At 45.7% G+C, this 12,634-nt stretch overlaps 1 protein-coding gene across 5 annotated transcripts in view; it reads right to left on the bottom strand.

The window, feature by feature from the left end:
* Nucleotides 1–3,136: 3,136 nt before the first annotated feature.
* Nucleotides 3,137–12,634, bottom strand: part of rab11fip3 (RAB11 family interacting protein 3 (class II)) — a 40,709-nt gene continuing 31,211 nt past the window's right edge. For 3 of the 5 annotated variants that reach the window (XM_034292081.1, XM_034292084.1, XM_020046687.2), the window contains 9 exons: nucleotides 11,163–11,366; nucleotides 9,277–9,414; nucleotides 8,356–8,391; nucleotides 8,114–8,207; nucleotides 7,763–8,007; nucleotides 6,831–6,912; nucleotides 5,915–6,052; nucleotides 5,485–5,781; nucleotides 3,137–5,292 (listed from right to left, as the gene is read on the bottom strand). In XM_034292081.1, coding sequence (XP_034147972.1) covers nucleotides 5,179–5,292; nucleotides 5,485–5,781; nucleotides 5,915–6,052; nucleotides 6,831–6,912; nucleotides 7,763–8,007; nucleotides 8,114–8,207; nucleotides 8,356–8,391; nucleotides 9,277–9,414; nucleotides 11,163–11,366 — 1,348 coding nt within the window. In that variant the 3' untranslated portion in view covers nucleotides 3,137–5,178. The remainder of the gene's footprint in view (nucleotides 5,293–5,484; nucleotides 5,782–5,914; nucleotides 6,053–6,830; nucleotides 6,913–7,762; nucleotides 8,008–8,113; nucleotides 8,208–8,355; nucleotides 8,392–9,276; nucleotides 9,415–11,162; nucleotides 11,367–12,634) is intronic. The other 2 variants (XM_034292082.1, XM_034292083.1) reach the window with 2 other exon arrangements.

Raw genomic sequence — 12,634 nt, 5'->3', positions numbered from 1 at the left:
TAACTTGTATCAAGACAAGTTCCGTCGGAGGACTTTTGAGTAACGTTCAAGAAGCCATGTTTGTAACTGTTCATTTATTTAGACCTGTTTTTTCACGTTGAGTGTTAGAACATATATAAACATACCAGTAAAATTTTGAATAAAATATTTAATATTCCACGTGTAGTTTAGTACAGTGGTAAACCACATTGCACAATAATATCTTAGTGTTGTACTTATTTTTTGCATCAGGAGAGAGTACAGCACTAGGTGGCCAGACTGGCTATGTGGCCAAACTGTCCATGTGGAATAGGACTGCTGTACAGCTGTGCCAGGAATGATCCTTCATTCCAGCATATTTCCTCCTCAGACATCTGTAATGATGCCACTATATCCTCCATCACCTCATTCCAGAGCAAATCCACACTCCGGTTAATTTCCAGGAACCTTTGGGCTGATAAACGGACACTGCCCAAGCCTATCCCAACCACAGGAACCACTGGTATACCTGCCACCATCATGGCCACCATCAAAGGACACACAGGCCCAATCTGCTCCAATACCTGCTTATCATAGGTCTGGGTCTGTGGTACCTCTACAAGTGGTGTTAACCATGGAACCCCCTCACATACATAGGGCAGGGGACCATTGAAGAAGTCGATGTACTGTTGTGGCTCACTATGAGAGGCTGTTGTATGGCCAGTATATCTGGAACGTTGCTGTTCCCACGGGGCAGAGGCTTGTTGCAGACTCTGGTAGTACACGTCCCCAGCCGGTAGGTGGGGGTGATGGGGAGTGACAAGGTATCCATTTGTCAGCAGAGTTGTTGATAGATGGGGAACGGAAGTCTCTGTATCCAACATTTAACATGAGTTACGTTCAAACCGTTGTACTGGACAAAGGTTATATATTTTTTTAATGTAGACATCTAGGGCTGGTTTCACAGACACAGATTAAGCCTAGTCTAAGATAAAAAAAATAAAAATAAATAAAGCTCAATGGAGTTTTGTATTGAACTTGAGTTTTTTAGTACTAGACTAGACCGTGTCTGAGAAACCGGCCCTTAGTGTTATATAAAGCATTAATTAGTAAGAGAACGCTGTGCAATGTTTAGAATGCCCGCATCATTTATAAAATAACCTACCATTTACTTTCTCGCCTGTCACAGACAGGTACATTCTTTAGCAGTGGAAATATAATTACTTGAAGCAAAATTGTCAGAAAATAGATTGGTACAATTCTCCAAATCCAGCAATCAAGTGAATTTATCACAAATGGTACTGGTCAAGACACTTCAAAAAAATACTGCATTCCTTCTCCATGGAAACCATATACCTACCATGTTTAAGATAGCACAATGTCTTTTAAATCATATGTGCATTCATGTACGCAGTCTCCTGTAAATGAAATATTGTATAAAATAAGATCAAACAAAATATAATTTTATAAGATTTATTTTCTAATCTTACTTCACCGTTTCTTTCATATTTTAAGAATGACAAAAGTATAATTCCCAATAACAATATGGATTACATCTTTCAGGGGATCTTCAAAGAAAAATATACAGCAGTAAACAATACTGTTATAATAATTTACACATTATCCTTCAGCGCAAGAATAAACTTCATTTGTGACATTTCTGTTTCTACAATGTTCTCCCCCCACCCCAGCCCCAAGTTTAAATGGCAAGCCATGCACCACTCCAGTAGTGATGTTTGTGCCGTGAGCAAAACCTTCTTTGGACATTGGAAGCAAAAGTTCACATCATTTATATGCACAATTTTCATAATTATAATTTAACAAACTGACAGTCACATATGGTCAGTGCTTTCCCAGGGCTCGTCATCAGGTTAGTAGGAGGCAAAAGTATGAGAGACAGGCACAGTGTTAAGACTAGCAGGCCAATTCTCCATGGTAGAGTTGGCAAAAAATGAAAATTACTTTTCTGATGATACGGTTTCTCGAATTCCAGCAAAGACCGCAAGCAAATAGTTAAAAGGGTCAGAAGTAAAGCCTCATTCTTTGGTCAGTTTGAAAATGCAGGGTTAAAACTAAATTGGAACTTGTTTAAAGTGCATAAGACAATCCCCTTGATCAAAGTTTTACCACGCAAAAGAGAATCCCTGGACTGGACTCTGGTCCTAGTCTAGTCAGTTGGCTAGCTAACATGCAAATCCTCCCAACTAGTTGTCTGAATGTCTGAAACAAAAACAGGGATGAAGAAAAAAAATATCATAATCCTGTTGTTGAATCCTTTTATCTTCTGGTCTAATGCACCACTGGCTACTGAATAAAATAACTAATGTATTTTAATGTGTGCAATCAATGCATGTTGCTCTAGAGATGTAAGAAGAAGAAAATGATTGGCTGAAGCCTTGCAAGCCTAATATTTGTTGGGAAAAGTTCACTCGAAAGAATTACTTGACCAATCAGATAGTTGTTCCAATTACGTATGGTTTAGCCTTCAGTGGGCGGGCTCTATGAGGCCTCCACCCATTCTCAAGCATTAGGTGGAGTGCAACTCAACTGACTTGCACATAACAGAAATGGGTCAACCCTAATGATTGGTTAAACGATTCTGAAAGTGATCTACAGCAGGGAAGGTAAGAGTTGACATGATGACAATGCCACCCATGAGGTCACCGTCTGCCACCTCAGCTTGATACCGAATCCACGTCTTCGTAGTAAGATGGATAAACAAGCCACACAAAAAGCCATTTTAAAATCGGTCAAACCAGACTGAAGCGGGTCAGTATCACCATTGTAGGTGTGCTTTAGAACAAGAAATCTATTAAAAATCAGTAAGCACACTTTCCCTCACTTCAATGTTTGCCCTTTGAGTGGCATTGAACAATTAAATCCATCAAAATCCACAATCCCTTGTGATTCCAGACAAATCTCTTTACTCACTTTAACCTAAAAATGTCTAGGTTTACAGAGAAAGAACAGAACCAAGTCCTCATGAAAGAGTACAAAGTGATGTGGAGAATAACTGTATGCAGATGAGATTCAGACGAGTGCTGACACGTAACTTGCTACATGCTTGATTGGCATACACAAGATCCTCACACGCGGGAGGATATTTCTCAGCAGAAGACCAGAGAGAGAACACTTCTTCCCCTTAACTATAAAAATACCTATAATATAGAAGGTTAGAAAAAAAAAAAATGACATGTACAAGTTATTTACAGCCATGGCAATATTCCATGGAGTGCTCAAGGAAGAAAGTGTGGTGAGTTAAATGGGTGGTAGAAGGCTATGTTTTAGTTTAGCTGTGTTGGTCGGTTTATTATGCCATGCTGTCCATCCCTTCGACACAGGAACAAAACAAGCTGCCTGCAATTCCAGCAGTTAGACACCCGTGTTATTATCCTTCAAAACGTCCAGTACCAGAATCTCAGAGTGCACTGGTGAATAGGCTGCACTGACAAGAATCAGTAGTCTTCTTTTTTTATTTATTTCCACTTGCTAATGTCCAGAGACACGGCGGAAAGTTCCGGAGATTCAGACTGGGACTTTGTCCACCGAGGCTCGGAAAATAATAGAGTTCAGTTCAGAGGTCAGTTCTTTGACGTCCGGTTGTGATGTCGGTCCTTCGTCGCTTCCACTGTTCTTCTTAATGTTATTGCTTAGGGTTCAACATTACTGCTCCTCAAATTAAAAGGTCAGAGTATCATGATAGAACCTCCCAGAAAATCTGCCTTATCCACACGTCTGTCTGTATTCAGACCAATTCTCAATGTTATTACACAAGAGTTATCTTCACATTAGGACAACATTCCGTCAATCATTTTGTAGTTTTTTTTTTTTTTTACAAAGTAACAATACATTTGTCTTAATCAAAAAATAGAGTGCAAAAGTACAACTGATTCTATCCCTTCAGTAAGCATATTTACCTTAATTCACATATTCAGTAAAAATGAATTGGTAACAAGCAGACTACACAATTTAATGCTGGCTTACTTTTCACTTTCACTCAGCAAGAGCCCAATTCAGATCAGGTGGGTCCATCGCACTCCAAAGAACTATACCTCCCCATGCCCCCAGCTCAATAGAAAACTAGTCTAAGAACCGTTCTGTTTGATCTAATGAATTCACACCATTAAATAAATGTGTCAGTATGAACAACATTTAAGTTAGCCATGACAGCATGTCAGTTGAACAACCCTAATGTCGGAGTTCACACAAAAGCGTTGTGATGGAAGCGTTCTGATTGGAGTATTTAGCCCCACCTGACCTCCTAGGACTCCGTTTCATTGTAAAAACAAATGGATGCAGCAAAGAGTGAGACCACCAGAGATGCCAGCGGAGCCTTGGTGGTTCTAACCACTGTAGTCAAAACACCATGTTCTTCAAAAACATACTGCAAGCAATGGAAGCAAAGCACTGCGCACGTGCGCACACACACACGTTGACTCCTCACCCTCGGGGCGTTTCTCATCTACAGGAGGAAATGTCCCTCACCTGGGTGACCTTAACTCACACTGTGTAGAGAATCCAAATCAAATTAGGAGAGAGAGTCCCACAGCAAAACACAAAACGGTTAACGTAGGACGTGGTGAGCGGTTGGAGCAGCATGGGTCGACTTCATCCGACCTAGTCTCCTGGTGAGCACTTCGTATGTTTCCAAAAAAATAAAATGACTGATACAGAAGAACGTGCTCAAACACACCCCGAGTTCATTTACTGAGCTCAGGGTAAAATATTGGTTGATATGTAAGACCAGATGTTTCAGAATCATAACCATTAGGACTCATTTTATTGCCAAAAAATATATTTAAGGGAACAGTGACAAGTTAACCAGCTCTTCCCTGGAGTTGAACCCAAGTGTTCCTTGGAACACAAAAACAAGCTCAGACACACAAGTGAAACTCCGGTCCCTCTACCCAAATGCAGGGAAGTCATCAGCACCAAAGCCTACTGTATGAAAGAGGGAAGACACACAGAAAGCAAAACTCAAATCTTCAGTACGTCCAACCATGTAGCTTATTTTCGTACAGACAATATATATATATAGACAGCCACCAAAAGTGACAAATAGTGATACATCTTTAATCCTCTGTAAGGGTAATCGGAGTGCTTTTCTTCCACCTGATAAAGTTTTAGGTATTCTTTTGTGGTGGACAGTCTTTAGCCAGTCCCTCCAACTGAAGTCCAGTGAGTCGGAGGCGCTCAGAGATGCCCTGTTTCAAAACTCATCTACTTGACCTCCAGCATGGAGGGGTTGGACTCCATTATGGCCACGATGATGCGGTCGATGTAGTCCTGTAGTCGGTAGTTGACATCCTCCTGCTTACGGATCGCCTCCATTAACTGAAACCGGCAACAGAGCGAATGTTAAGAACGATTCTACTCCACAAAAAAAGGCAGCGATCTAGGTTTAACATTCAGGGTACCTGAACATATTTTGCAACAATAAGCATAACAATGTAATAACTGCGAAGGGGACCTAAGGCTGCATACCATTGCCTTCAGCCTATTGTACAGATCTACATAGTGACTCACTTCTCCGCGGGACACAGAGTTGATCTCGGCGGCCAGCGACTCGGAGAAGGAGGCAGTCACCAGGTTCTTGGCCCCCTGGATGCTCAGGTTGATGATCTGTCCGTTCAGCTCGTCGTTCTGCTCCTTCAGCGTGCGGTTGTCCTGCTTTAGCCGGCGGATCTCCTGCTCAAGCTCCGCCTCGCGCGTGCGGCTCTGGTACTCCTGCAGTCCGGCGCTGGGAGAGCGCCCCCTCCTGGCCTCCGCCTCTAGCTTGTACAGCTGCAGGTGCTCCAGCTGCTTCCGCAGGTCCTCGATCAGCTGGCAAGAGGGGAGAGAGTTGGAGACTGAATTAAATGTTGAGGCCTTTGACAAGACAAAATTTGTTTTAGACCCCACGACACTTGTAGTGCACATTCAGGGTCAAACAGGCGTGAAATGGCGTTGACCTAACCTCCTGCGTGTGCGCCTTCTCCTTCTGGTTCTGGTGACGCTCGTGGGCCAGCTTATCCGACGTCTTCCTGCGTGTTTCCAGCTCCTCGTTCAGCCTTTCCGTCACGTCCTCCACCTCGTCCTCCAGCTTTCGCTTCTCCTGATGGGCGAACAGGAGGACGACAGAATGAGGGATGGACAGAACACTTACATTGCAGTCCATCTAGAGCGACTTACGGTGGACATTAGGGTTAAGTGCCTTGCTCAAGGGAAGAACAGATTGTTCTGGTTTTATCATTGTTTTTAAATAGGGATGCACCAATATATCAGCCAGCCATTGGTAATCAAATGATTATAGAATAATACAAAAATAAATTAAAAGTAAATCGGAATTTGGCCAACTGCTTTAAAATGGCTGAATGTTTGACTAACTGTGCTTTTGTCAGTTTTGTTTTGCTTCAAATCATGTCCGATTTTGTTGTGATTATATATTTTTGGCTGCAGTTTTGCTAATGTAGTCTAATTCTCGTTTACTAAAATGTACATCAGGCATTGTATAATGTCCAATTACAGGAATGAGTTAAATAATTAATAATTGTATCTATACATTGGGCTTAAGTCTAGTGTTATTGGAACATAGATAATTGTGGTATGACTGAAATTAGAAGCATCATGAGAAGCACATTTTTTCCCTTTAACTGATGCCTGGGTACCAAAATGACAAAACATCAGTATCCACATCAGTCAACTGGGCAAGAAAGTTCTCATACGTTCCGCCACATGCTTAAACACTGCAGGCTCTGGGATTTACTGGGCCAATGCTCTTGACCACTGGCCTTTCTGCTGCACCCAGATGAGGGAAGGAGTCGGAAACTGCTTGACCGTGAAGCGAGCGAGGAGACGGAGGAGGTGCAGGAGAACCGATATAGGGTTTTTACCTCCTCTAGTCTCTCGATGTTGGCCCGGTAGCAGGGCACGCAGGACCTCAGCTCACTGTTCTCCTCGTCCAGCTGCTGCAGCCTAGGATCAATGAAACAGGCGGATCAATAAAACAGGCCACACAAACGAAACAGGCCGCCACAGGACAACACAGACAACCTATTCAGGTCTATTCAAATACTCTATTCAACAGAATTCAAATAATTCATATCAGGTCTCCCACGCACTGACTCTCCACGCTGATTGGATACAATACTTAAAATGACCTGCTGTGAAGCCTATGGCAGCATTCTCACAGGCAGACCCATTCATCCACTAACTGGTACGAAGACCGAACACTTCACATCTTTTCAGAGCCAATCCCTTACCGGAGCAGATACGAGTGGTCAAAAGAGATGAGGCGTTTGGCCTGTGTAAATGCAGCTTAAGTTTTTACTCTGCTGAAAGAAAACAGCTCAGGGATCGAGGACTTTCAGAGGCTCAGCGGTAATCTAAACCAGGCCAGTAGAGGGCAGTGAGGCCCCACAGTGAGTCACGACTTACCGAAACAGCGTTCACAATCTCAGCCTCTGAATAGGCCTTTGGCACAACAGCCGGCCACCAGCTCGGTTTCCATCTAACATAATGGCGACGTTACTTCAGCCAATCATCTGGCCAGATGGACAAACCCCCGCCCCCTAAGGTCCAAACTGAGCATTCCCACAACAGATCAGCTTAACTAGCCTCTCCACAAGTGACTTGTCAGACATTTGTACATTTACAGCAGTGAGCACATACAATATGAACCTGGTCCAACATGGGATTCAAACCCACAACCTCTGGCGTTGCAAGGGACATGCTCTACCAACTGAGCTATATAGGACTCACACACACACATAATGAAATGTCACAAAAGGTGCAAACAAACCCACCCACTCATCCATCCACCCACCTGGCCTGCAGGTTCTCCAGCTCCAGGCCCTTCTCCCGCTCCAGCTTGGTGAGAGCGTCCTTATGGCGCCGGGTCTCCTGGTGCAGGTGGTCGTCAGAACGGAGCTCCTGTTCTTTGAGTTGCTCCTCCAGGGCGTTGGCCCGGTGCACCAGCTGCAGGTTCTCCTGGCGGAGGCGCGCGTGCTGCTCCCCGCTGACCTCGGAGTCCTGCTCCAGCTCCGCCACGCGACGCTCCAGGAGTAGCACCTGGGAGAGGGTCGTTACAGAGCTCATCACATTGTTTATTACTATCCATTTCAGCCAAAACGCCCCGGGGCAACTTTCCCCTGTTGTGATGTCATTGAACTCTGACCTTGTCAGTGATGTCGGTGTCGGCTAGGTCCAGAATGTCCCGCGACAGCTCACCCATGCCGTCCAGTGTCATGGAGCTGTTCTGGAGGAGGTGTCTGAAACACAGCGGAAGGGACTCAACGATGGTCGTCCAGTGGAAGAGCGGTCATTCGCACCCCGATCGGTCGAGGAAGCCGGCAGCGTTTGTGAAAATCCACCCTACTTTCACATGCGATCTCAATCTGACCAAACTAATTCACCTACCGTGCCACTTTCTTGCTGGACAGCCTCTTGCTGGAGCTGATGGGGGGGGGGGGATAAAACAACAGGAAACCAGTCAGGAAGTGAGGAAGGATAGAGGAAAGAGACACTGACCAAACCCCTGGTATCCCCTCTTAACCCACAGCCTCCCCCGCTCCAAAAAGCAGAGGGATAACAAGGATGTCATGCTGGATGGACTGGATCCTGAATTACATGTTCATTATGCACATCAGAGCACACACACAAAACCTGGGCCATGTTCATTAGGGCACCCAACCGACGGCGGATTCAAATTTGGAAACAGAAAAAAAGTTTTAGTCCACTTTTTGTTCAGTGCCTAATGGACACAGCCCTGGCAGAAAACCAAGTGTAGTGGAGAAAAAGGTTGGATTTTCCAGCACACGTTATTCAAACAGGCAGAAAATGATTCAGTCCGTTTGTGCCACAAGCAACAACACTCATGACTCACCTTTACAGGAAAGAGGTTTAAGCTTTCTGTTCGCAACAACTGTCACAGCCCAGATGGAATCCTTTCAACATGTAAAACTGAGGTCATGCGCCAATGGGCAATGGGAACTCTGGGTGAAGTTCCAATTGGTCGTCCTGGCACTAACTGCTAGGGCGAACGCACGATGGACCACGAAACTCACCTTTAACCTTATTACAAACGACACTAAGAGTGAGCCTGCGAGTCAGTGGGTCAAACTGAACGATGACGTTGTAACTCACACTCAGAACATGCATCGGGCAATGAGGATGAGTGAGCGGGATGACCGACGAATGAACGGTCGCTCTCTGTGCCCGTGTGTCTACTACCCTTAGCGGATCAACAGGACAGCACACGAAAACAGAGAACGAGAGCCGTGCGTGTAAGGCTGGAAGCGCACACACACAAACACACACCTAAAGGTGACGGAGTGTTACCTATTCATCTCTAGGAAATTGAGGCGAGTGGAGAGGTCCTCTAGACGAGATATTTGTTTGTGACATTGGTTACAGAAAAAGTCCAGCGCCTCCTCCCTGAGGAAGCTCTGAAAGCTGGAGGGTAGAGTAGAGGGGGCGCTGAGGAGAGGAAGAGGGGAAAGGAGGAAGAGGAGGAGTAAGTGACAGAAAGATGGGGTGCACGGTGATGAACAAGTGGAAGAGTGCTGGGTTATCAAAGTTTGCAGAAAGGGAGTTTGAGTGATTGGGATGCGGGGGTTACTGAATGAAGAAAGCCCATGTGTTCAGCTTCACTAGTCTTCCTGTACCTTTGTACTCACTTTCCAGCATAGTCGGATCACTTGAACAGAACAACCTGCGTATTAACCGGCAAACAAGCATCAGACTAAATACAATCTACCCTTCAGAATGTGTGTGTGGGCTGCAATGGCCTCCGCTCATCCCTTTTTCTGGCGGATGATTCATTCAGTGTCGCCTGCTTTGCAAAAGGCTGCCGTTGATTCACGTGGGTCTAGACAAGACTAGAGTCTCTCCAGGTGGTACGAAGCACCTGAATATTTCTGCCCTCATTTTCGGCTGGTTGGCTTTTATGGGAGGGGACAGCCATAGCGAGGTGTGTGTGTGTGTGTGTGTTGTAGTAATAGTGCAACAGTGTGTGTCTGGAGTGTTTCAAAACTAGGAGTGTGACTGGCATCCGGTGCATAGAGAAAACGCCCAATTTAACTCTGACCAACGGTAGTTCTCCCAACCACGCTGGGTAAGACGCCTTCAGTCGTTCCCCTTCAAATTCAACTGGGAAGTAATTTGCTACGGCTGCACGTTTCAATTCACCAGGGTGAACACCGTCAGGAATACCGTTAACTGAAAGGGGATCTTTAAAGTCAATCCTTCTAGGCCAGCCGATTTCCATATTGTGACCGGGCGAGAAAAGCTAGGCCGTCAGCAGGCTAAAAGCTTCCAGCCACGAGAGACTGGCAAAATGTGATCCAAACAGGAATTCTGAATTATCTGGCTTAGCGTCTCGGATGAAAACAACGTGTAGGAAGAGGCGGTGGAGTACAGAGGGGGGGATTGTGCTCAGGAGTGATTGTGTGTTCAGGCAGAATAGACAGAAGGGAGTGTTCACATGTTGTCAGGTTGAGACCAACAGATAAGTCCATGCCAGCTAGCTCAACCCCCAGCTTTGTAAAAGAGACTATGGGAGATGCAACTCCCCGTTTTCGGACAGATTCCACTCCAGAAACATCCCGTTCCCTTAACGACTTACACACTCAAGGGGACTGGATGTATGTGAGCTTATGGGGGTGCAGCAGCTCAACCCATCTTTCCAGTGGACCCTTTTGGAAATGAGCTTCCACCACATGGTCTCGCCTGCATCGTCCAGTCCTTTCCGGTACTTCAGAGCAAGCAAACGATGGCAGAGGGAAGGTTTCACGTCTTTCGGAACGGAATCCAGCTAGGGCCTTCGGTTTCACTGAGTAAGCAGAAAGCAGGGAGAGCAAGTGAACTTTGCCCGGGCCCTCTTTCGTTGCTTACTTCTGAAGGTCGGAGGGCGGGACAGGAAGGACATCTCCGGAGAGTTCTTATCAACGTAAGAGCTCCAGGCTTCTCAAACACGCAGCGGGTCAGTCTAGTCACAGCCTCATTGTGGGAGGCTGAGGTCAGCAGACCGCAGCCACGAATGTGTCACCACTAGGCCTGGAGTCAGACTGAATGGACACTTTCCCTATTCCCTGAGACGAGTCCAGAATGAAGACTTACCGCTACGCTGGGTGTTGGGCTTTGGAACTTACAGCAGCTACCGCGGGGTAAATTTTAAACTTTGACCCCAACTCGGCAGTGTTTTTTTTAGACAGGGTGGTCCGTACCTGGGTGAAAGTAACATTGAGGAGCAGCATTTCTGGTCAGGGGTCTGGAGGTGGGATGAGTCCCCCTCCCCCTCTGTCCCCTCCTCAGTGGTGTCCAGGAGGAGTTCCGAGGAGTTGCTCTCCCCAAAGTCTTCAAAGTGCTCCTCCTCACCCCCGATCACGGTCACCAGGGAGTGGCTGTGCAACTCCGAGCTCAGGGAAAACCTGCACGAGACGGGGAAACAACGTACGAGAGGCATTTAAATCCACACGTAATTCCGTACTGGTTTCTGTTTGAATAGAGTCAGGAGTGGAAACAAGTACAGTATAGCATCCCAGTTAACTGGTTTTGTGGTTCATGGCCTACGTGGGTTTCGTGAACCTTCTAAATTGACAAGCTCATACATACTTCTGGCTTTAACTAAAGGTAGTTGGATTAAGTGACTTTTAGCCAGAATTGTGTACACCACAGGTCCTGAAACATCAGATGTGCTTTGGTCAATCACCTGCCCCATGACACACTTCCCTAACCTTGATCCATTCTAACACTGCTTCAACCGAATAGTCTAGACTGATTTTACGCAAGCGCAGTCCCTTAAAAAGCAACTAGCCCAAATCCGACAGACAGAATATTTGTCTTGACAGATTAAGACTGGCCAGCCAAATGCCCCGCAATCTGGACAGGTCTAACCTTAAAGGCAACAGACTAATCTGCTAATTCATTAAAACCCACAGACTCGAGTGTCAATACGAAGCACATTTAGTGTCTGCTCCACAGGCAATGTAGACCTAATGTGTTCCTGGACTCTGTGAGAGTGCTGCAGCCTGGAGCTTTCACAGCATTCTATGTAGGGTAAGCCTGACGGGTGACCTTAATTGAGACGAGACTGGGACAAGCTTCTAATAGAGTTCAAAATAAGCAGACTAACTTTCACACAAATAACCACCAAGCTGAAGTGGACCGAGTTAAGGCACTCAAATGTTTGGCTGGTCTGCAATGTCTAAACTGGTAGGTTCAGAGTTGAGTTGATGCTGGGGCCTTGCTTTCTGGAACTAGAAAGTGTATTTATACAGAGACTTTCCTTTGCACACCAACAGGACATGGGTTGCTGGAGAGTAGCTACACTACACAGGATATTTAACTCCGCTTCTTTCAAAGTTAGCAGTAATCCAATGAAAAAGCCTACTCCGGTTTCTCGTGCTGACAAGTACAGTGTTAGACATATGTCACTCAATCCTAACATAAAATTCACTTTGAGCAGACTCGGACACAGTGAACTATCCACTTCAGATACGCCCGTCTCGCCGAACAATTAAACACTAACAAAGCAAAACCGGACACCAAAAGAAAATGTGCCAACAACCTAAACCTTCAGCGTCAGTCGAAACGTCCACCTTAATGTCCGCCTTAGGAGTCGACCCAGCATCCAGACTCACCCACTAAGCCCGACACGGAGGTCCCGCACGTGGAGGGCAGGTGAGGAGAGCGACCG

Source organism: Esox lucius, chromosome 5, assembly GCF_011004845.1.
Source record: "Esox lucius isolate fEsoLuc1 chromosome 5, fEsoLuc1.pri, whole genome shotgun sequence".
In the NCBI taxonomy this organism is placed as follows: domain Eukaryota; kingdom Metazoa; phylum Chordata; class Actinopteri; order Esociformes; family Esocidae; genus Esox; species Esox lucius.
The sequence above is the reverse complement of the archived record's forward strand: the minus strand, read 5'-3'. Positions and strand labels throughout refer to the sequence as shown.